At 40.6% G+C, this 25,070-nt stretch overlaps 1 protein-coding gene across 9 annotated transcripts in view; it reads left to right on the forward strand.

Annotated features, from left to right (window-relative positions):
* Positions 1-25,070, forward strand: part of ptpn13 (protein tyrosine phosphatase non-receptor type 13) — a 265,898-nt gene that overhangs the window by 110,355 nt on the left and 130,473 nt on the right. For all 9 annotated transcript variants that reach the window (XM_043695917.2, XM_087985860.1, XM_087985871.1 and 6 more), the window contains 6 exons: positions 505-643; positions 2,463-2,615; positions 5,066-5,248; positions 6,119-6,281; positions 9,474-9,906; positions 18,483-18,583. In XM_043695917.2, coding sequence (XP_043551852.2) covers positions 505-643; positions 2,463-2,615; positions 5,066-5,248; positions 6,119-6,281; positions 9,474-9,906; positions 18,483-18,583 — 1,172 coding nt within the window. The remainder of the gene's footprint in view (positions 1-504; positions 644-2,462; positions 2,616-5,065; positions 5,249-6,118; positions 6,282-9,473; positions 9,907-18,482; positions 18,584-25,070) is intronic.

Raw genomic sequence — 25,070 nt, forward strand, 5'->3', positions numbered from 1 at the left:
TATGCAGTCTCACCATGATATGTAATGGGTTAAGTATGACAAAATATATCCAGATAGGAATCTTGTATTCAGCAGAAAGGGAAGACTATCATTCCATATGTCTGGGTTGGAGTCCATTTGAAATTGGAGGGTGGTTTCTAACCCATTGCACTACTCAATCACTATAATCACTGGGTCCCTTTGAGTATATTTATGACAAACATTCTTATATATAATTATGTGGCACTTTATTCAAGATAATAGCAGCTTTGCGCACTGGTAGAAATTGAAAAGAAGACTGCCAAAATTAGTTTCACATACTCCTTTACATTTATCCAGGGAAGAGAACTTCCATATTATCTGTGATAGATTCAAAACTTGATTTGTAGTGTACCTCAATTCTGCTGTCATTTAATTTTGGAATGAAAAAATCACAGTGCTAATATTTGACAATAATAACTTTTATTGTTTCTTGTTTCAAGAAAATAAATCACTTATTGGCATTTCTCTTATTTTTAATTGAAGACATACACTGACCAGGCATCAGTACTATTTGCAGTTAAGGAGGGATATATTGGAAGAGAGGTTGCACTGCAATGATGAAACGGCCATGCTGCTTGCTTCATTAGCTCTTCAGGCTGAATTTGGAGACTACCAACCAGAGGTCTGCATCTATCTACTGTTCAGCAGAAATGTCCCAAATAAGCTGCAACTACATCCCAACCCAAAAATGTTTTGCTTTTGGTTCAAAATGCATTGTCACCCAGCCTGTGGCTTTTAGGATTTTATATGAACAATTTTAATGAAGGATGCAAGGTAGGAAACTGACTGGATGCGACGGAATGCTGGATTTTTTTCGGTTGTTCAATATTATGATCTGTGTATTTGAATTGAGAGCAAAACCAGCATTGCAACTGATCCCATCAGTTTCCCACTAGGTAAGTTATGTGAAAATTGGGCTCTACATATCCAAGTTATATTGAAAATTGAAAAGAGCAAATATGATAATAGCTTGTATTTTGAAGTCAGCATTGAAAGAGACTGAGCTCACTGTTCTCTAACAGCTGCCCCCAAAGTTTTAGCGGTAATTTAGATCAGATTCTTCCAGCATTTTTAATTTTAATGTTAAAATCGGAGGCTTTCTACAGGCAATCTGTCACCTGTCAACATCTGAGCAATAACCAGGCCAACAATTAATTAATCGGAAGAAACCTTACAAATGGTAAAGCAGGAAGTGAAAAACAGGAAGTTATCAAAATAAATTGAGGGTTAATGGAGTACCTTAATTTGTAACAAAGCTTCCCGAACTACTTCCCGGGAATTATATCATCTTAAAGACTTTGTGAGGGGTAGAGTTGTTTGGGGCTCCAAAATAAAACAAGGAGGCAGTAAACTTCAGTACTTAATTCGTAATGTTCACATATTAAACTTTCTGCATAAAATCAAGTGTTTCTACACAATTTCATGAATATGGTAGTAGAAGCTCTGCATAAGAATTTGCCTGTGGTGTCAGCAGAAAGTTTTTGGTAATTATCGAAATGACAGTCAACTTCTGCGGTTGCAGATTAGAGGAGCACCATAGCCAATGAGGAGTTGAAGAACTCCCTGCACACAGAGGCTGCTCCCTGCCAACTTAGCCTCAAAATCCCATTTGTCCTTCCCATTGATTGATTAACATGTTTGACATACATGTGCACTCTAGCAATCTCACTCCGCTTTCCTTCCAATAAATTGTCAGCCAGTAATAAAAGTCAGAAAATGTGGCGTAGGTAAAGCACAGCAGGTCAGGCAGCATTCGGGAAGCAGGAGAATCAACGTTGCAGGCATAAACCCTTCATCAGGAATCACATTCCTGATGAAGAGCTTATGCCTGAAACATTGATTCACCTGTTCCTAGGATGTTGCCTGCCCTGCTGTGCTTTATTAACACCACACTTTTCGACTCTGATCTCCAACATCTGCAGTCCTCACTTTCTCCTAGCTGGGAATAAAAGCTGAGTTTGCTCACACCAGACATTGAGGCTGCCAATGTGAAGCTCATTTACTGTCCTCTACAGCTAGCAAATTGCAAACCAGGAGAAAAAAAATCTGATGTGCACATCAAAGGGCCTTGGAGCTACACCCAGGAACAGAATCTCTGTATCACATCATATTCAGGGCTTTGCCTAAAAAAGATCAGTTATGATAAATAAAACAATTGTGCAAATGAGGGTAGCTATCTGACGTACATGGTCTGATTGAAGCATTGGCTAAAACATTTGTTAATTGTGGAAATTAGGAGAGGCACTGATACAAAAGGAACAGAGATTTTATGATCTGTTTATATATGTTTCTTTCATACTGGGTTTATACCCAAGAAAATTTACAGAAATCTGCTCCTTCAGTTGTGTGACAAAACACATCGTGTTACTTTCAGAAATAAACTGTACTAAGTCAACTCTGTGTCTGAGCAAAAAAAATTAATGTTTTACTTCTGTACACAGTTTCACGGGATGAGTTATTACAGACTTGAACATTATTTACCAATTGGAGTGATAGAGTCTTTGGAGGAATCTTACGTAAAGGAGGAGCTACCCAAATTGCACAGCACATATTGTGGAGCAACAGAAGCAGAATCTGAACTTGAGTTTCTAAAGGTAATCCATCTTAATTCAGGATTGGGAAACAGTAATCCCATCCTGTTGTTTACTGTTGGAGAAAACAATCCTTCCCCTATTAGCTGGCTGTCATTTCAGCTAGTGAGCAGAGCAATCAGTTTTGTACCTTTTTTATGTAAAGTTCTGTTGATGGTAGCAATAGAATATAACAACATCTGTAGGTCATTCGATATGTGTTTTACCAGTTGAATAAAATCAAATTATTAATTCAGTTGTAGAGTAATTTCTTCCTTTTAGATTGTTCAGTATACTATGTGCACGTATTTGAACATTCAAAAAATTTAACAGTGACCTCTAGAAAATAGAAATGTTACTTGTCCCCGCATCTCCCCCCCCCCCCCCCCCCCAGCTCAGTATCATCAGCTAATTTACATGTACTGTTTCTTTACATTCTAGGAGGAGTATTCATTGAAAGTCAGTTACTAATTTCCTTATCACCATGCACATCAAATTAAACCCTACGGTATCTGGAGCACTCCCGAGTGGGTATGAATTCAAAGATGCAGTGAGGTTGTTCACTTGGCATCTTGCAAACTGGGGAAAGCCAAACAGTTGAATGTATGCATCTTATTGGCTTGTAATTTCTTGAGGCTTTTGTATAATGCAAAAGATGAATTTTGGACTCCTTTCTAATTGGATAAATGGATGAAATAGTACAACTGTTTACCTGTCCTTTTTATTCACAGAATAAAAAATGATTGATAATTACGGTTCCCCTCCCAGTATATAGTGATCATAATATAATTAAAACTCAGGTTTGAAAATGATATGCTCTTATCACAAACTTAAACATAACCAATTGCAAAAATATCAGGGGTGAGCTGTGTATGGGTTGATTGGGTAAATAGACTAAAAGGCAAGGGCATAAACAAAGAGCGGGAAACATTTAATGTAGTAATTCCACTAAAATTATAAAGTATCATTAGCTCAGTAAGTTAAAGTACCAGATAGCAAGTCTAAGGTTTGCGAATGTTTTAGAAACCAGCATAGAGGATGAAAATACATTGAATGGCGGAGCAGACTCGATGGGCTGAATGAGTTAATTTCTGCTCCTATGTCTATGGTCTTATGGTAAGAATATGAAAGCAATCTAGCCTGAAGTTTAAAAGCGATTGTAAGAACTTGGACAGCTGTTTTTTTAAAAAATAAGCAATTAGCTGCAGAAGTGTTCAGTGCCCCGGCTATGAAAATTCCCTAGATTCTAGATTAGTCCCAGCAAATTGAAAGTTAGCAAATATAACACTGCTGTTAAGATAGGAATGACAGGAAAAATAAAAGAACATTACAGACTAAAAGCGGCCATTATGAAAGTATGGGGATGTATTATTAAGGAAATCTTAACAATACAAAGAAAATTATAGGACAAAGAGCCAAAAAGGCCAGTACAGTATAAGAACAGGCCTTTCAGCGCAAACCTGCACAGACATGTGACTCTTTTCTAAACTAAAAATATTCTGCTTCGATGCAGTCTGTATCCCTCTATTCCCTGCCTAATTATATATCTGTCACAATGCCTCTTAAAAGTAGTTATTGTATCTGCTTCCACCCCCTCCTTTAACATCATGTTCCAGACACTTAGCATCTTTTGTGTACTCTCACATCTCCTTTAACCTTCCCCCTTTTACCTTAAACCTATGTCCACCGATAATTGACATTTCTACCCTGGGAAAAAGACTATCAATTCTATCCGTGCCCCTCATAATATTGTAAACTTCTATCAAGTTGCCCCATAGTCTCCAAAGTTCAAGTGAAAACAAACCATGTTTGTCCAATATCTGCTCTTAATTAATACTCTTCAAACCAGGAAACATCCTGGTAAACTCTTTCTGAAAATGTTTGGCATCCTTCTGGTAGTGAGGCAACCAAACTGCATACAATATTCCAAATATGGCCTAACTAAACTTGCCAATTTTTATACTCTATGTCCCAACCAATGAAGGTAAGCGTGCCATACTGTTCTCCTATATTTTGCAATTATAATGTTAATTACCTTTTTAGAGCTTCAGTCACAAGCATGCACATACAAAGCACATACATGTTAGCTAGTACGTACCCTAACAGTTGTCTCTGAGTGTATTAGTGACCACTCTGAGAGTCACCTGTACAAGACTGAAAATTGACTCTCCTGCTGCTTGAATGCTGCCTGACCGGCTGTGCTTTTCCAGCATCACACTCTTCAACTCTGATCTCCAGCATCTGCAGTCCTCACTTTCTAGTGAATATTCAATCAAGATGACAATGGTTACCCAGAGATGATCTGGTAAAGTTTTAAACTTGGGCTTTGGCACTACAGCTCGCAAGCTACTGATGACTTTGATAAAGTGATTTTTATCAGCTTACTGTATTTGGTAATTACTGTCAAAGTGTCAAATATTTTTTGGACTATGTACATATTTATCAGTTTTCTGTTCATTTAATTTGGCTTTCAGATATGTCAAAAGCTGTCTGAGTATGGGGTGCTGTTCTATCGGGTTCTTCCAGAAAAGAAATCGTTAACAGGAATCAATCTGGGTATTTGTTCTAAAGGTGTAATGGTTTATGAGATTCAGAATGGGCTCAAAACAGTAGTCCTTCGGTTTCCATGGAGAGATACCAAAAAAATTGCCTTCACTGTAAGTATTTTTCAGCTGCAGTCCCATATTATTTAATGATTTTTGTGCTTAAGTCATTTAGCTCTGGCTTTGTAGTATTTGTTTCTTAAATTAAGCTTCAAATATATAGTCAGTTTTTTTTAAAAGATTGAAAACTGTTGGGCAGAGATATATACATATGAAAAAAATACTTTAAGTCTTATTTTGTACAGATTTTTTAAATTGCAGGAAGAACTTTTTTTGGTTAATATGCAACAAATAAGTGGAAATCATCAAGGGACAATTAAATGGTGTCGCATTTTAACTCAGGCACTGGGGTCATTATTTGTGAATAAACTTTCTTTTATGTTCACAATTTAGTTTCTCTGTGTTGCTGAATTCATTCCATTTATAAGACATCAAAGTCTGTCAGGAATTTTAGAAATTTGCTTCCTTCTCTTTATTTAAGTAAGAGTGATCATTGACTTACGTATTATTTTCCTTATTATCCATGGTCACAATTACTTTTGCTAAAGTATACCAACCATCTGACAGCAAATGAGCAATTTTTTTCAAGATAACCTGTATTTATTTGGAAGTGAAAATTTTAAAACATGCTTTGTCTTTCTTACGTAAGAAAGTAAATCGGTGGGCAAGGAAAAATTGTAAAATTATATGATCTAAATTACATATTTAGACTAAATATATGGTTATACGTGATCAAGACTGTGTAAGGTTGATAATTAAACCTGCTAGCATTTCATAAGTGGTCAATATTATAAGCTTTAAACATGGTTGAGTTTTGCATTGAACTAAAATTAGGTTTACTTTATACTGTTAGCAGTTTCTGCCCAATCAAATGCATCACTTGTGTTTATTCCAAGCTCTGCATTGTCATTTTGATTGATACAGAGAAAGAAGATTACATTACAGAACACTTCAGATGGTATAAAACATCAGTTTCAGACAGATAGCAGCAAAACCTGTCAGTATCTCATACATCTGGCTTCATCCCAGCACAAATTCCAACTGCAGATGAGAGCACGAAAGAACAATCAGGACCTGCAGGAAATTGGTATGGCTATAACCCATTGATTTCCATGTATTTTGTAGAGCCTGGTTCTGTGGAAAGCAGTACATTTCCTAATGGTAGCAATCAAATGGTTGGAGGGAAGGTGAAATGTTAAAATGGAGATTTAAGTAGTTTCCTTTTTATTACTATCGCTATATATCCATTCTATTATTAATTAGATTGTCCTTGATAGCATACCAATAATGACTTACAATCCAGATTCCTGTTCCATTGCTTATATATGAACAAAACACAGTGTAAAGGAGTGGAAAAGGCCATACCCAAGTTCCCTGATGTTGAATTATTTTACTATTTGAAAATGAGATAAATGGGATTGTGGTGTGCGAGTCCAAACTTTATTTTTGTATTGTATTATTCAATGATGAATTAGTACATAAAGAAACAGAATCATTACTAATGCAGAAGAAGGCTATGCAGCTAACAGTATCTGCACTGGCTCGCCAAAAGAGCCCTAAGTAAAAACTGAAAGTACTGCCGATGCTGTAAATCAGAAACAAAAATTGAAGTTGTTGAACAAGCTCAGCAGGTCTGGCAGCATCTGTGAAGAGAAATCAGAGTTAACGTTTCAGGTCGAGTGACCCTTCCTGTTCAGGTCAGACCTGATCTTTTCCAGCAATTTCTGTTTTTCTTTCTGACTCCAGGATCCGCAGTTCTTTCAGGTCCTTACTTTTTCTCTAGTGATGATTGTTGTATTTATTTCCACTCTTTCTTTGTCCCCTTGATTATTTAGTGGTTTTTGGGATGCTGTTCGTGTCTTCTATTATCAGATAATGCTCAGCATTTATTCAATTGCTCTGCCATTTTCTAGTTTCTCATTATTGTTTCCACAACCTAGTTCTCTAAGGGGCTTATGGTCATTTTGGCTCCTCCCTTCCTTTTTTATATATTTAAACAAGCCCCTGCAGTCTATCTGTCTGTCTGTCTGTCTTGATATTGCTTGCAAGTTTTCCTTCAAAGTTTATTTACTTCCGATCTATTATTTTTTGGGTTATCTTTTGTTGGTTTTTAAAACTTTCCCAATTCTTTGTGTTACCACTAACGTTTTGCCATATTGATGTTTGTTTTTCAATCTGATGCTATCTTTAACTTCCCTGCTCAAACATGGTTGGTTTATCCCCTTCCTAGAATCCTTCTTCCTCACTCTAATATACCTTTGCTGTGAGTCATGAACTGTTTTCTTAGACATCACTCTGCCCTCAGTCCTTTGTAATAACTCTTATTTAAGGTAAGTACATCTATTTATGGTGTAAGTTCCTCTCTCAGACTGAATTCTAAACCGGACCATCTTATGATCACTGTTTCTGAGGGAATCTTTTACTCTGACATCATTTATTAAATCTGTGATCACCAAATACAAAATAGTTTAGAGTCATAGAGATGTACAGCATGGAAACAGACTCTTTGGTCCAATCCGTCCATGCCGACCAGATATCCCAACCCAATGTAGTCCTGCCTGCCAGCATCCGGCCCATATCCCTCCAAACCCTTCCTATTCACGTACCCATCCAAATGCCTTTTAAATGTTGCAATTGTACTAACCTCCACCACATCCTCTGGCAGCTCATTCCATACACGCACCACCCTAAAAGTTGCCCCTTAGATCTCTTTTATATCTTTCCTCTCTCACCCTAAATCTATGCCTTCTAGTTCTGGACTCTTCTCCCCGCCCCCCAGGCTAATACTTTGTCTAATTATCCTATCCATGCCCCTCATGATTTTGTAAACCTTTATAAGGTCACTCCTCAGCCTCCTATGCTCCACGGAAAACAGCCCCAGCCTGTTCAGCCTCTCCCTGTAGCTCAGGTCCTCCAACCCTGGCAACATCCTTGTAAATCTTTTCTGAACCCTTTCAAGTTTCACAACATCTTTCCGATAGGAAGGAGACCAGAATTGCATGTAGTATTCCAACAGTGGCCTAACCAATGTCCTGTACAGCTACAACATGACCTCCCAACTCCTGTACTCAATACTCTGACCAATAAAGGAAAGCATACTGAATGCCTTCTTCACTATCCTATCTACTTGATACTCCATTTTCAAGGAGCTATGAACCTGCACTCCAAGGTCTCTTTGTTCAGCAACACTCCCTAGGACCTTACCATTAAGTGTATAAGCCCTGCTAAGATTTGCTTTCCCAAAATGCAGCACCTCGCATTTATCTGAATTAAACTCCATCTGCCACTCGTCAGCCCATTGGCCCATCTGATCCAGATCCCGTTGTAGTCTGAGGTAACCCTCTTTGCTGTCCACTAAACCTTGATCCCTTTTTGGATCCACATTTGTTCTAGGAAACTGACCTGAATGCACTCTGATTTCTTCCTTATGGATTCCTCTTCTAATCTTAACTATTCCAATCTATATGAAGATTAAAATCACCCCTGTTTAATTATGCCTTTGTTACACACCCTCATTAAACCTTATTTAATCTCTGTTCTACATCTTCCAATTCAAGATCATTCTTTGAACTCCTACTTATCCTATCCCATACAAATAATGTTACCTCACGAATAACTCTATCTTACCTATACTTTCAGAAAGTAACATATTCCTGCTTATTTAGTTCACAGCTTTCATCTCCTTGCATTGAATGATATTGTTTTTTTTAAGTTTCCCCATCCCCCCAGACTTAAACTGACTGACCTGTAGTCATTGGGCTTATCCTTTTAGCCCTTTTTGAACAAGTATGTAAGATTTACAATTTTCTAGTCTTCTGGGACCTCTCCGGTTTTAAGAAAGACTGAAAAAAATATGGCAGTGCCTTTGCAATTTCTATTCTCATTTAAAAGTGTATAGTTTATTGGTGAAACTGCTAATGAGGTTCATTTAAGGTATCAAATTACAGATCTCTGAGGAAAGAATTTGATTTTATCTGCGTTACTAGCATGCTTTGTGTGATATTGCAATATGTGACAGCTTCAACATATCAATGAGAGACTAGATGTATGTTTATAACTGCAATTCTCCTTAGGTTGATTCCCAATCTCAACTAAAAACCTAAGCCTTTCTCATACGGAAAAATAAACATTAGAAGTATCACTTCTGATTTGTCCAGTGCACTTATTTTGCTGGGTATAGTATGGAGTTGGAGTTTGAGAGGAAGAGGAGCTTAGGAAGACAGTAGTAACAACATGCTTACTGAATTCCTTCTTTTTTTCTCCACCTGTGCCTCTTTAGAAAGCTTGTCTGTCAGCAACCTGAACTACAATGGCGATTCTGCAGGTTTATTCTCCATGGGCAGGGTGAATAGCAGTATTAGTCTTGCCGCCAGTGCACACAGCAGATTAACTGATCAGTCGCACTTAATGCGCTCTGAACTCCTAAAACGCATGTCTAGGTCGGAGGCAGCATTGAACCAGCCCTTATACGACATCTCAAAAGACAAGATATATCGTACTTTGTGGGACCAACATCCTCCAATCCTCAGCAAATCTTCCTATGATCTTCGACAAGTTTCCGAGTCAAAACGAAGAAGTACACCCAACTTTAGCTATCAGTTGTTTCGTTCTTCAAATCTCCTGGAAGGGGACACTGAACGCAAAGTAAAACATTCATGCCATCGATCAGATACTGAGTCCGTAGTGGGAAGTGAGCGACGAATTAAAAACAGGTATGTTCTTTTACCTCTTGTGAGTTATTTTTATATTATGTGGCATGCTTTTAACAATGAAATATCAGAAACAAATGACCAAAGTTACTTTACCAAAGGTGTGAAAATCCAAAATTATGGGTCTGAGCTTGCAGCTCCATAATGTCATTGTCCTCATGCATAATTTAAAAAAATGTTGCTTTCAAGCAATACAGTAACATAAAAAATAATGCCCTATGTTGCTGTAGAGCATTATGGGAGAAATAAATGCCAAGACAGAGAGTGTGTTGTCATTTTTGTTTATCTTTGGAGAATCTATTAGCTCTTGTTAAGTCCTCTAATCAAATGTTATGCGGATTGCACGTTTTAATACTCTAGGCAAACACCATGATGGAACAAAGCTGCAGTTTGAGATAATATTTTGGCTTTAAACAGAATTCTGAAAACTTTTACTACAATTATCCAGGAGTTCAGTAAGAAAAATAATTACCTACCTAACCAATTTTGATTTCTTTAAGTTAGGTCTCTGAATCTGGGCTCCTCTGACAAAAGTACACTTGTTGCTTTTCTTTGGTTGCTCCAACATTAATTGCACACAGAAAAGTATATGCACTTGTGCATACTTTCTATATATGTGTATATAAATATATTAAGGAAGTATGCATTTAGAAGAATGAAAGATGCTTGAACTGAAACATTTATAATTCATAAGGGGCTTGATCAGGTAAATACTGGGAGGATGTTTCCTCTGGTTGGACGAGTCTGGAAATACTTGTCACAGTCTCAGACTAGGCATTGAAAAGGGGAATGTCCATTATCTCCCTAATTCCTAAAAACAAATTAGAGCAGTAAATAGCAAAAAAAAAATTGCAGTCCCTCTTCTGAGAAGACTTTATGTCTTTCTAATTTATAGCTGACATCACATTATCATTGTACTTGCTAAACAGTTCTGCAGTCACTTAGATCTTTACAGGAATGCATTTGAGTCTATCACTTTATCTTTCCTCACTGAAATGTTCACTTTTTTTTTAATCACTTCTGCACATATGTGTCCTTAATCTTTTTTAAATCTCTTGTACACCCTGAATCTTTTTATGAATCTCTTGTATATCCTGAAATTCTGCTGAATTTTGATTGGTTAATTTTATTTTATGCTGAAATCATCGGGGCTTGCCTATATAATGACCTGCACATCTCATGTTTTTCAACTTCCAGAGTCAACCGCTGCCATTTTTAATCAGATAATGAAAAGGGAGATTATGGTTTTCTTTCACCACTTACGGCATAGTTATTTGAATGTTGTCAGTCGGTCAGTTGCTACTGTAATCCATCACTTGGAGCACTCACACCTAACTCAGGACTCAAAGTAGGAAGCCATAATTCTGAAACTGTTGATCGATGAGAATTTTCAAGATCCCAAATTTCCCAATTTCTATAACCTTTGCTACTTAATGCTTGGCACTGACTGATCAATCTAGATTACAACCTTTAAACCCTGTTTATAATTTTGAATACCCTGTCAAACATGCTCTTTTCCTATTCTGCTATTATGAAAATAATCCCAGTTTTTCTGAAATTTCCATATAGCTAATGGATTATGTTTTTGGTATCCATTTTGTGACTTTCCTATGTAGCTTCTTTATGCGATTGAGGTCATTCTGAAAGTGAAGTTTTCCAAGGAGTTCAGGTTTGAGTGGCTACGAGTGTGACGTTACAGTGATGACATCTACTTCGAACCTTTCCAAATCGGGAAAATGCACATTTGTGCACATGCAGCTAATTAAGCTCTGGGAACTTTATTATTGCAAAAGATGGACAGTTAACCCCTTTCTAATGTTAGATAAATTTAACAAGTAACACATCAAGATACTTGTGTACTTTATTAGGTGCAGCCTGTGGGTATTAAACACCAATACCCACAGGTTAAGCATATAACCTACAGCTGGGCATGTGCAGAGGTCTGTACTGGTCATGTTACCCTTGTGTCTACACTGATGTGTATTGGTCTCTGTGATCCATGAGACCCAGGAGGGTTCATAATGAGGCCATTGTGAGAGTTAAAGCATGTGTATGAGAGAGGAAAAGAAGTTGGGCTGGAAGGTAACTTGGGAAAAGAAGCAAAGGTAAGCTCTTTGAACCCACTCCACTATTTACTAAGGTCAAAGTAGATCTTCTAGCTCCACTCCACTTTCTCTTCCTCATTAATTTCCTTAGTTTCCAAGTACATTAATCTTTTTCTTGACTATACTCAACAACTGAGCACCCACCCGCAGATCTGGAATAGAGGAATCTAAAAGTTTACAACCATTCTAAATTCAAAGAAAAATGGGCTTGATCTACTTGATCTCACCTTTTAAGTTAATTCTTTCACCTCCGGGATCAGACAAATTAACTTTCATTGCGTTCTTTCTGGTGCAAATGTACCCTTCCGTATGAAAGAGTCTAAATCTGTACACCATATTCCAGGTATGGTTTGACTAATGGCCCATATTCTACTGAATGTGGAATGTTGATGGTTCAAGGTATAACCAGTGATGGTGCAAAGGAGGGAGATGCTTGCGAGTCCAGAATTGGATGCAGGGAGAATGGAAGCTAATTGATGTACAGACTTGGAGAGGAGCAAGGCTAAGGATATTTATGTACAAAGATAACTTCAAATCAGAGGCTTTGGCAGGATAGGACATGGTGTAGGTCAGTGAACATGCGCATGATGAATGAATTGGACTTAGGGTTGAGTGGGAGTAAGAAACTACGTAAGGAGGGAATTACAGATTGGAATTTAGGAGAGTAAGGCCCACTGATCGTGATAGGGTGAGAGACAGGCTACAGTTGACAGAAGGAGATGGTGTTATTTCAGAGGCTGGATGGACTATTTTTGACCCAGGAGGCATGTTGTAAGAAAGATTTGTTTTCTTAAGCCAGTAGCTTGTCATATTTCCCAAGTCCAGTGAAACTCAAATAGCAGCTATTGAATCTAAATCAAACTCCCATTACATTATGAGAACATAATTAATAGGTTTTAATGAAGTGTCTCATCTCTTGATGGCAGGACCATTGCAACAACCAAACACAAAATCATAAAATGGCAGTGATTGCATATGGTGGCAATATTTGGGAAAGGAATTTTGCGTTCATCTGTTTTTAACATTTCTTCAGCCCATCATCCTAGAGTTAATTATCAAGTCTATGGCCTCTAAAAGTTTATCTATTTCTGATGTTAGACTCGTTATCCTTTTGCTACCTACTTTGTCCAGTTATTCATTTTTAAAATCCTCTGGGACACCTTCTGTATCTGGTTATGCTTGAAGTATTGTGGTCAGGACCTCCACTATCTCCTCTTAACATTTGAGGATGAATGTATAGCCTTATTATGTTTACCATTTTAATTTTAAAATTATTTTTTGTATGTAAGTTAGTGGTATCCCATACTCTAGGATCCAGTTATTTCATTTTGAAAGATGTGGCTCAGATTAACAGTTTGAAGTTTGCAAATTTTTTCTCTTGAGAGAGGGAGAGGCTACTTTTTTGCCCTCATTTAGTAAAATAAAATTATGGTACTTAGCCATGTTTGGGCAAGTGACTGCCCAGGACCTGCCTTTGGGCAGAGACCTTGAAAAGAAGAACATGGATGAGATTTTGTCAGCAGAATGTGGTTCCTGACATCATAACTGGAATTGTGCACTCTTTAATTCCCTGTCGCCTTCCCATTTGCCATGTGATTACATGCAGACTGTAGCTTAAAAAGAAACAAGGCAGAAATGCTGGCTCCTTACCTACCCAACCTCCACTCCAACCCAATGTCCTATCTTTCTAAAAAGCTCAAGAGGTGGAAAGCTTGATTATCTGCTGGACACAGCTGCAAACATTGGAAGGAATGAAAATCAATCCCAGACAGAGTTGTAGAACAATACAGCAGAGAAAGTGACCTTTCCGCTGTTTGAATCTACATTTAGATTGTTTAAAGAATATTTAGTCCTAATCCCCCACTGTTTCTCCATATCCCTGCAAGTTCTTTCTCCTTGAAGTATTTATCCAGTTCTATCTATTGAAACAGTTTTGGTTTATCATAAAATCAGAGAACGATCGTAGAACGGTTATGACATAGCAAGAGGCCGTGCAACTCGTTGACCCTGTGTTAACTATCTGAGAGAAACAATTATCTTGTCTGTAGTATCACATGTACTGCATCTAAATCCAAAGTGATATTTAAATAGCTTTACCAAATATCGATCTGATTTCTTGCTCACTGATAATCAACTTCTGCAGTCTGGCTACATGACTGTAATCTCTCATCCGTGGAAAGCTCTTTTATAGCCACTCCAAAGAGTTCAACTTCTTAAAATGTAGTACCCAGAATTGAGGACAATATGCCAAAGTAGCACCACTTCCTTACTTCCGAGCCAAAAGCTGGGTTATAAAACCCAGATGCTTTAAAAGGATAGAATCCCTTCAGTGTGGAAACAGGCCATTCAGCCCTTCAAGACCACATCAACCCTTCGTACAGCACCTCACAGATCGCCCCCACCCACCTTATCCCTGTAACCCTGCAAATTCCATTGCTGATTCACCTAACCTACACATCCTTGGACACAATGGGCAATTTAACATGTCCAATCCACTTATAACCTGCACACCTTTGGACGATGGGAGGAAACCGAGCATCCAGAGGAAATCCGCGCAGACACTGGAAGAAAGTGCAAACTCCACACAGACAATTGCCCGAGGCTGGAATTAAATCCCAATCCCTGATACTGTGACCACTGAGCCACTATATCGCAGTTATTACTTTGTTGACCTGTCCAGTCTCTTTCAGAAAGTTGTGCATAAATAGAGCCAGATATCTTGCTTCTTACATCCTCTAATTAAAAGTATACGCTTTTGCTTCTAATACCTCTCCTCACTTTTGCTGCCAAAATGTATCACCTTGTAATTTTCTGCTTTGAATTTCATTGCTGAAATTGCTGAAGTTGCTGAATTTCATTGCTGAAAGGTGCAGTCACCTTGTTGGGTGTTTACTATAGGCCCCCCAATAGCAGCAGAGATGTGGAGAAACAGATTGGGAAACAGATTTTGGAAAGGTGCAGAAGCCACAGGGTCGTAGTCATGGGCGACTTCAACTTCCCAAATATTGATTGGAAGCTCTTTAGATCAAGTAGATTGGATGGGGCGGTGTTTGTGCAGTGTGTCCAGGAAGCTTTTCTAACGCAGTATGTAGATTGTCCAACCAGAGGGGAGGCCATATTGGATTTGGTACTCGGTAATGAACCGGGACAAGTGGTGGGCTTGTTAGTGGGTGAACATTTTGGTGATGGTGACCACAATTCTGTGACTTTCACCTTGGTTATGGAGAGAGATAGGTGCGCACAACAAGGTAGATTTTATAATTGGGGGAAGGGAAATTACGATGCTGTAAGGCAGGATTTGAGGAGCATACGTTGGGAGCATAGGCTGTCAGGGAAGGATGTGGTGGAAATGTGGAACTTTTTCAAAGAGCAGATACGACGTGTCCATGATATGTATGTACCTATCAGGCAGGAAAGAAATGGTCGTGTGAGGGAGCCTTGGTTGACGAGAGAGGTTGAATGTCTGGTAAAGAGGAAGAAGGAGGCTTACATAAGGTTGAGGAAACAGGATTCAGACAGAGCAGTGGAGGGATACAGGATAGCCAGAAGGGACCTGAAGAAAGGGATTAGGAGAGCTAAGAGAGGGCATGAAAAATCGTTGGCGGATAGGATCAAGGATAACCCCAAGGCATTTTATGCGTATGTGAGAAACCAGAGAATGACGAGAACGAGGGTAGGTCCGATCAAGGACAGTAGTGGGAGACTGTGTATTGAGTCGGAAGAGATAGGAGAGGTCTTGAACAAGTACTTCTCTTCAGTATTTACGAACGAGAGGGACCGTATTGTAGAAGAGGAGAGTGTGAAATGGACTGGTAAGCTAGAAGAGATACCTGTTAGAAAGGAAGATGTGTTGGACATTTTGAACAACTTGAGGATAGACAAGTCCCCCGGGCCTGACGGGATATATCCTAGGATTATGTGGGAAGCAAGAGAGGAAATTGCAGTACCGTTGGCAATGATCTTCTCGTCTTCACTGGCAAAGGGGGTGGTACCAGGGGACTGGAGAGTAGCGAATGTTGTGCCCCTGTTCAAAAAAGGGAATAGGGATAACCCCGGGAATTACAGGCCTGTTAGTCTTACTTCTGTGGTAGGCAAAGTAATGGAAAGGGTACTGAGGGATAGGATTTATGAGTATCTGGAAAGACACTGCTTGATTAGGGACAGCCAGCACGGATTTGTGAAGGGTAGGTCTTGCCTTACAAGTCTTATTGAATTCTTCGAGGAGGTGACCAAGCATGTGGATGAGGGAAGAGCAGTGGATGTAGTGTACATGGATTTCAGTAAGGCATTTGATAAGGTTCCCCATGGTAGGCTTATGCGGAAAGTCAGGAGGCATGGGATAGAGGGAAATTTGGCCAATTGGATAGAAAACTGGCTAACCGGTCGAAGGCAGAGAGTGGTGGTAGATGGTAAATACTCAGCCTGGAGCCCAGTTACAAGTGGAGTTCCGCAGGGATCAGTTCTGGGTCCTCTGCTGTTTGTAATTTTTATTAATGACTTAGATGAGGGAGTCGAAGGGTGGGTCAGTAAATTTGCAGATGATACGAAGATAGGTGGAGTTGTGGACAGTGAGGAGGGCTGTTGTCGGCTGCAGAGGGACTTAGATATGATGCAGAGCTGGGCTGAGGAGTGGCAGATGGAGTTCAACCCTGCCAAGTGTGAGGTTGTCCATTTTGGAAGAACAAATAAGAATGTGGAATACAGGGTTAATGGTAGGGTTCTTAGTCAGGTGGAGGAACAGAGGGATCTTGGGGTCTATGTACATAGATCTTTGAAGGTTGCCACTCAGGTGGATAGAGTTTGTAAGAAGGCCTATGGAGTATTATCGTTCATTAGCAGAGGGATTGAATTCAAGAGTCGTGAAGTGATGTTGCAGCTGTACAGGACTTTGGTTAGGCCACAGTTGGAGTACTGTGTGCAGTTCTGGTCGCCTCACTATAGGAAAGATGTGGAAGCTTTGGAGAGGGTGCAGAGAAGATTTACCAGGATGTTGCCTGGAATGGAGAGGAAGTCGTACGAGGATAGGTTGAGAGTTCTCGGCCTTTTCTCGTTGGAACGGCGAAGGATGAGGGGTGACTTGATAGAGGTTTATAAGATGATCAGAGGAATAGATAGAGTAGACAGTCAGAAACTTTTTCCCCAGGTACAACAGAGTGTTACAAGGGGACATAAATTTAAGGTGAAGGGTGGAAGGTATAGGGGAGATGTCAGGGGTGGGTTCTTTACCCAGAGAGTGGTGGGGGCATGGAATGCGCTGCCCGTGGGAGTGGTGGAGTCGGAATCATTGGCGACCTTTAAGCGGCATTTGGATAGGTACATGGATGGGTACTTAATCTAGGTTAGAAGTTCGGCACAACATCGTGGGCCGAAGGGCCTGTTCTGTGCTGTATTGTTCTATGTTCTATGTTCTATGTTCTATCTGTTGTGTGTCTGTTTGTTCATTGAAGTCTAATACTATCCTACTTACTGTTTGCTGTATTTCAGAGCTGTCAGTTCAGATTTCACAATCACGCCCTGTACCCTGATTTATGCCAAGTTGAAGATGTTAATTTAATATCAAAAGCAGCATGGTCCTCACATTGAACCCTGGAAAACATCAATCCTCTTCATTTTAACAAACTATCATTTACCACTGGTGTCTCCTTTTCTGTCCATTTTGCTACTATTGCTTTAATGGGGTTTTCATTTGTTACATAGTAGGGTGGATATGTGTTTGCAATTTCGTGGCCTGATCAAACATGACTGAGTAGAGTGATGTCATTGGATTGCTGTAAGCCCACACACTCCTCCACACACTGGCTGCAGTATGTCCAACCTACTGCATGAACTACAGCAATCCATTAGATTTATCTAAATAATAGTCTCCTGACCTGTAATGCCAAGAAGGGTAAGATCTCCCAAGCAAGGTCTTGGGAATCCCATGGCTTCCAAATGCTTCTTTAGCCTTTGTTACTGGGACAAAAACATCATTCCTCATCATGTTGGAAACATTTCCCAAAAATAATGGAGTATTTCAAGGAACATGCTGCTGCTACTACTTTATCAGGATGATACTGCATGCTTGTTAACATTAGATTTTGAATTTTAAATGTAATCACTGTTAAAAAGGTTCGAAAAATGGATTTGCTTCTTTCAGAAAGGCATTGACTATTTAATTACCTGATCTCCTCTTCCTCCTTCCCATCATAAGAAAACTTAAGATCGTTGTAATTCCTTCTTCCCTATTAGTGAATGCTATTTTTATGAAAACTCACTATTAAAGTATGTTTGTGCTTCTTCATAGTGGAATATTGATTTGTTTTTAATGCTTGGGTGCAAATTAATGAATATTAACTAAATATTGTGAAAAGTGAACAATTACAAGTTGTTTACCAAAGTAGGTCTTGTATGGTTCACCTTGCTGTCAGATATTTTAAGTCTAGAATTTAGTTTACATCATTGTTTGATTGCTTTTATTTTATGGTCCTTTTCAAGTGTCATCAATCCAAAGAAGTCTCAAGCTGTCTTGCACAGAAGCCCTGCCCGAAGAAATCCTGGGTCCGACTCTTCATCAACTGAGGAGGCATATGCAATAGGTCAGACACAGTACACATCAAAGAGGAGCTAATTTTATTTATATATGCACTATAGTGTTTTGCATGAGCAGGAAATGTGTTTTGTAACACACAGTTCATACTTTAGTGTTGCTGTGTATTTCTACCCCAAATGGGTTTCCTCCTGAATATTTATATCTTAACATAACTTGCATTGATTTGTTTGGGAGTTATAGGTCTCATTGGGACTAGTTCTGAGGGGCACGAAGCCTTTGCAGTCTGGAAAGGTTGTACCTGAGTACAACTCCATACCCTTTGTGGAGGTTTTGCTAGTGATGTTTGAGAGATTTTACACTAATTTGTCAAGGAGTTGGTCACCAAGATGTGGCATTAGAAAGAAACACAAAGGATTTTTTAAAAAAAAAACACATAGTTGGTACTGAAGCAAGAAATAGTAAGACATTGGTAGATTAGATCAAGTGGGAGTACAGCAAAGATTAAAATAGGTTTACAGTACATGCATGTAAACATACCAAATGCAATGAGTAAGATAAGTTTTCAGCAGGCACACAACCACATGAAAATATAATGACCTGGTAACAATGAAAACTTAATTTATCAATGTGTCAGACCAGATACTAAATATTCCTGGATAAAAGGTGTCTAGGAAGGAAGGATAGAAATAAGGAAGGATGGCAACATTGATAATAGAGAATATGGCAGTACTGGAGAGAGACGATAGCTTGGATAGGTCAAGCACAGAATCTATTTGGTTAGAATCAAGAAATGATAGAGGTACTATTGAGGCTACTCACTAGTGAGAAAGATATGAAGGAGCAAATTAGGAGTGAAATTACAGGAAAGTGCAAGAGCCAAAGAATGATGATGATAAAGATCCTCAACTATCCTAATTTATTCTCTAAGAGTAGGAATGTAAGGAGCACTGAAGAGTTTCTGAAATGTGTTTAGCAGAGTTTCTTGATCATTATGTTTGATCCAAGCTTTATTGTCATGTGTACTCAAGTACAGGAGTACAGTGAAAACTGTACAGTGCCGCCTTTCATGGTGCCATCTTAGGTACAAAGTACCGAGGTACAAAATTTAAGTACCAAGTGCAGAGGAACCTCTATTATCCGAAGGACACGGGGGGGAGTATTTCATTCGGTTAACGAATTCCAGATAATCGAATGTCGGATAACATAGTTTAGCCAAACATAGGGACCTTACGATCTTGCCGGATAATCCAATCTTCGAATAATCGAATGCCGGATAATCGAGGTTCCTCTGTAGTCCGATAAAGAAACTAAGTTAAAAGTGAAGCATTACAGTTGTTCTTAGTATAAGTAGAAAAATAAAGAAATGAACTTAAATGTTAACATTATAGTCCTTCCTAGTGTTAAGTGGAAAGGTATAAGTTCATCAAGGCTCTATGAAGAAAATCAGTTATCAGGAAAACAATGGCAGGAGTTTCTAGGATTAATTCAGAAGACAGCGAAAATACATCCTTCGGAAAAGGCAGCATTGTAGAGGGAGGATGAGGCAAACATGGCTGACTAGGGAAGTCGGGGCTAGCATAAAAGCAAAAGAGAAAGTCTATAATGTGGCAAAGGGCAATGGGAAGCTTACAAAGACCAACCGAAGGCAATGAAGAAAGAAATAAGGAGGGAAAAGATTAAATATGAGCGTAAGCTAGTCAGTAAGACTGTAAGCGTTTCTTTGGATAAAGGACAAAGAGAGGCAGAAGTGGACAGTGGACAACTGGAAAATGACACTGGAGAGGTAATAGTGGGGAAGAAGGAAATGGCTGAATAATTACTTTGTGTCAGTCTTCACAGTGGATGATACGAGTAATATTCAAAAAATTCAAGAGAGTTGGGGGTAGAGCTGAGTATGGTGGCCATCACCAAGGAGAAGGTGCTAGGAAAACTGAATGGCTTGAAGGTGCATAAATCACCTGGACCATATGGACTACACCCCAGAATTCTAAAGGAGATAGCTGAAGAGAAAATGGAGGTGTTAGTGGTGATCTTTTGGGAGTCGCTGGAGTCAGAAGCTCCCAGAGGACTGGAAAATTGCTAATGTGACACCCCTGTTTAAAAAGGGAGTAAGGCTAAAGATGGAAAATTTCAGGCCGATTAGCCTAACCTCCGTCATAGAGAAGATTTTGAAGTCCCATTGTGAAGTTAGAAATTTCTGAATACTTGGAGGTGTATGATAAAATAGGGTAAAGTCAGCATGGTTCCATCCAAGGGGAGGTCATGCCTGACAAATCTGCTAGAATTCTTTGAGGAAGTAATGAGCAGGTTAGACCGAGGAGAGCCAATGGATGTTCTCTAACTGGACTTCAAGAAGGCCTTTGACAAGGTGCTGTCCAGGAGGCTGCTGAATAAGATAAAGGTCCATGGTGTTAGAGGCAAGGTACTAGCATGGATCAAAGCTTGGCTGTCTGGCAGACAGCAGAGAGTGGGGATAAAAGGGTCTTTCTTAGGATGGCAGCCAGTGACCACTGATGTTCCGCAAGGTCGGTGTTGGGACTGTAACTTTTCACTTTATGCATTAACGAACTAGATGAAGGAACTGAGGGCATTCTGGCGAAGTTTGCAGACGATACAAAGATAGATAGAGGGACAGGTAGCATTGAGGAAGTGGGGAGGCAGCAGAAGGATTTGGATAGGTTAGGACAGTAGGCAACGAAGTGGCAGATGGAGTACAACGTGGAAAAGTGGCAGGTCATGCACTTTAAGAAGAATAGAGGTATGGGCTATTTTCTAAATGGGGAGAAAAGTCAGAAGTCTGAAGTACAAAGAGACTTGGGAGTTCTAAACCAGGATTCTCTCGAAATAAACTTGCAGGTTGAGTCAGTAGTTAGGAAGGCAAATGCCATGATGGCATTTAATATGAGAGAACTTGAATATAAAAGCAGGGGTGTACTTCTGAGGCTCTATAAGGTTCTGGTCAGACCACATTTGGAGTATTGTGAAAAGTTTTGGGCCCCATGTCTCAGGAAGGATGTACTGGCCCTGGAGCGTGTTCAAAAGAAGTTCATGAGAATGGACAGAGGAGTGAAAAGCTTAACATGCAAGGAACATTGGAGGTCTCTGGGTTTATACTGAATGAAATTTAGAAGGATGAGGGGGAAATCTATTTGAAACTGACAGAATACTGAATGAAGTAGGAGAAAGTGAGGACTGTAGATGCTGGAGATCAGAGCTGAAAAATGTGTTGCTGGAAAAGCGCAGCATCCAAGGAGCAGGAGAATCGACGTTTCGGGCATAAGCCCTTCTTCAGGAATGAGGAAGGTGTGCCAAGCAGGCTAAGATAAAAGGTAGGGAGGAGGGACTTGAGGGAGGGGCGTTGGGAATGCGATAGGTGGAAGGAGGTTAAGGTGAGGGTGATAGGCCAGAGAGGGGGTGGGGGCGGAGAGGTCGGGAAGAAGATTGCAGGTCAAGAAGGCGGTGCTGAGTCCGAGGGTTGGGACTGTATCGGCGCTACCTTGTGCTCCCACGAGGAGGTTGAACAGTTCATCCACTTTACTAACATCTTCCACCCCGACCTCAAATTTACCTGGACCGTCTCAGACTCCTCCCTCCCCTTCCTAGACCTCTCCATTTCTATCTCGGGCGACCGACTCAATCCGGACATTTACTATAAACCGACTGACTCCCACAGCTACCTAGATTACACCTCCTCCCACCCTGCCCCCTGTAAAAACGCCACCCCATATTCCCAATTCCTTCGCCTCCGCCGCATCTGCTCCCAGGAGGACCAATTCCAATACCGAACAACCCAGATGGCCTCCTTCTTCAAAGACCGTAATTTCCCCTCAGATGTGGTTGACGATGCTCTCCACCGCATCTCCTCCACTTCCCGCTCCTCTACTTTTGAACCCCACCCCTCCAATCGCCACCAGGACAGAACCCCACTGGTCCTCACCTTCCACCCCACCAACCTCCAGATACATCGTATCATCCTTCGTCATTTCCGCCACCTCCAAACAGACCCCACCACCGAGGATATATTTCCCTCCCCACCCCTATCAGCATTCCGGAAAGATCACTCCCTCCGTGACTCCCTCGTCAGGTCCACACACCCCACCAACCCAACCTCCACTCCCGGCACCTTCCCCTGCAACCGCAAGAAATGCAAAACTTGCACCACACCTCCCCCCTCACTTCCCTCCAAGGCCCCAAGGGATCCTTCCATATCTGTCACAAATTCACCTGAACCTCCACACACATCATTTACTGCATCCGCTGCACCCGATGTGGCCTCCTCTACATTGCGGAGACAGGCCGCCTACTTGTGGAACGTTTCAGAGAACACACTGGGACACTCGCACCAACCAACCCAACCGCCTTGTGGCTGAACACTTTAACTCCCCCCTCCCACTCCGCCAAGGACATACAGGTCCTCGGCCTCCTCCACCGCCAGACCATGGCAACGCGACGCCTGGAGGAAGAGCGCCTTATCTTCTGCTTAGGAACCCTCCAACCACAAGGGATGAATGCAGATTTATCCAGCTTCCTCATTTCCCCTCCCCCCACCTTTTCTCAGTCCCAGCCCTCAGACTCAGCACCACCTTTTTGACCTGCAATCTTCTTCCCGACCTCTCTGCCCCCACCTCCTCTCCGGCCTATCACCCTCACCTTAACCTCCTTCCACCTATCGCATTCCCAACGCCCCTCCCCCAAGTCCCTCCTCCCTACCTTTTATCTTAGCCTGCTTGGCACACCTTCCTCATTCCTGAAGAAGGGCTTATGCCCGAAACATCGATTCTCCTGCTCCTTGGATGCTGCCTGACCTGCTGCACTTTTCCAGCAACACATTTTTCAGCTCCGAATACTGAATGGCCTGGACAGAGTAAATGTTGGGAAGAGGTTTCCATTGATAGGAGAGGCTAGGACCCCAGGGCACAGCCTTAGAGTAAAGGGAAGACCTTTTTAGAATGGAGATAAGGAGAAACTTCTTCAGCCAGAGAGTCATTAAACTATGGAACTCACTGCCACAGACTGCTGTGAAGGCCAGGTCATTGTGTATATTTAAGACTGAGATAGGCTTTTGATTGTCAAGGGTATTAAGGGTTATGGGGAGAAAGTGGGAGAATGGAGTTGAGAAACGTTTCAGCCATGATTGAATGGCGGAGTAGACTCAATGGGCTGAATGACCTTATTTCTGTTCCTATGTCTTATGGTGCAGTGATCATAGTGTCCTAAGGTTTAGGTTGGTTATGGAAAAAGGACAAGGACCAATCTAGAATAAAAAAATCCTTAATTGGAGTTGGACCAATTTCAATGAGGTTGAGAGTGGATCTGTCCCAGGTAAACTGGAATCAGAGAATGGGACGCAATACTGCCTTTTAGAAGGAGGGAAATAGTTTGGTTTCAGCTGAACTGCACAATGGGATTTCTCAGAACATCCAACCAGCTTCAGAGGATTGAACTATCTGATTAAATTCCGTATACACATTGAGCTGTAGAGATGTACGGGACAGAAAGAGACCCTTCAGTCCAACTCGTCTATATCGACCAGATATCCTAAATTAATCTAGTCCCATTTGCCCATATCCTTGTAAATCTTTCCTATTCAAGTACTCATCCAGATGCCTTTTAAATGTTGTAATTGTACCAGCCTCCACCATTTCCTCTGGCAACTCATTCTATACATGCATCACCCTGTGTGTGAAAAATTTGCCCCTTAGGTCCTTTTTAAATCTTTCCCCTCTCACCCTAAACCTATGCCTTCTAGTTTTCGACTTCCCTAGCCTGGAGAAAAGGCCTTGTGTATTCACCCTATCCATGCCCCTCATGATTTTCTAAACTTCAAGAAAGTCACCCCTCAGCCTCCACCGCTTCAGAGAAAATAGTCCCAGCCTATTTGGCCTCTCCCTTTGGCTCAAACCTTCCTCTTTCCTCTAGTAGGGAGACCAGAATTGAGTGCAGTATTCCAAAAGTGACTGAACCAATGTCATGTACAGCCACAACATGCCGTCCCAACTCCTATACTCAATGCTCTGACCAATAGAGGCAAGTGTACCAAACACCACCTTCACCACCCTGTCTACCTATGTCTCCACCTTTTAAGGATCTGTGAACCTGCACTCCCAAGGTCTCTTTGTTTGTGTTGGATCAGTTTCTCCATATGTATGTGTGATGTTGGAAAAGCACAGCAGGTCAGGCAGCATCCAAGGAGCAGGTGAGTCAGTGTTTCAGGCAAAAGCCCTTCATCATTCCTGACAAAGGGCTTTTACCCAAAACGTCGATTCTCCTGCTTCACGGATGCCGCCTAACCTGCTGTGCTTTTCCAGCACTACACACTCGACTCTAATCTCCAGCATCTGCAGTCCTCACTTTCGCCTTCTCATCTATCTTGGGATCAGATTTCTGTAATGTACTTGACCTGTTAATATCATGCATTCTCCTCAGCATTTTAGAGATTTGGATCACTGAATCAATAATGCTGCCCGGGACTGAGCCCCAAGGAGTCATCGAATTCCTACAGTATAGAAAGAGGCCATTTGGTCCAATGAGTC

Source organism: Chiloscyllium plagiosum, unplaced genomic scaffold, assembly GCF_037043375.1.
Source record: "Chiloscyllium plagiosum isolate Xiang-an unplaced genomic scaffold, Cpla_swu_hap1 HiC_scaffold_1, whole genome shotgun sequence".
Classification (NCBI taxonomy): Eukaryota; Metazoa; Chordata; class Chondrichthyes; order Orectolobiformes; family Hemiscylliidae; genus Chiloscyllium; species Chiloscyllium plagiosum.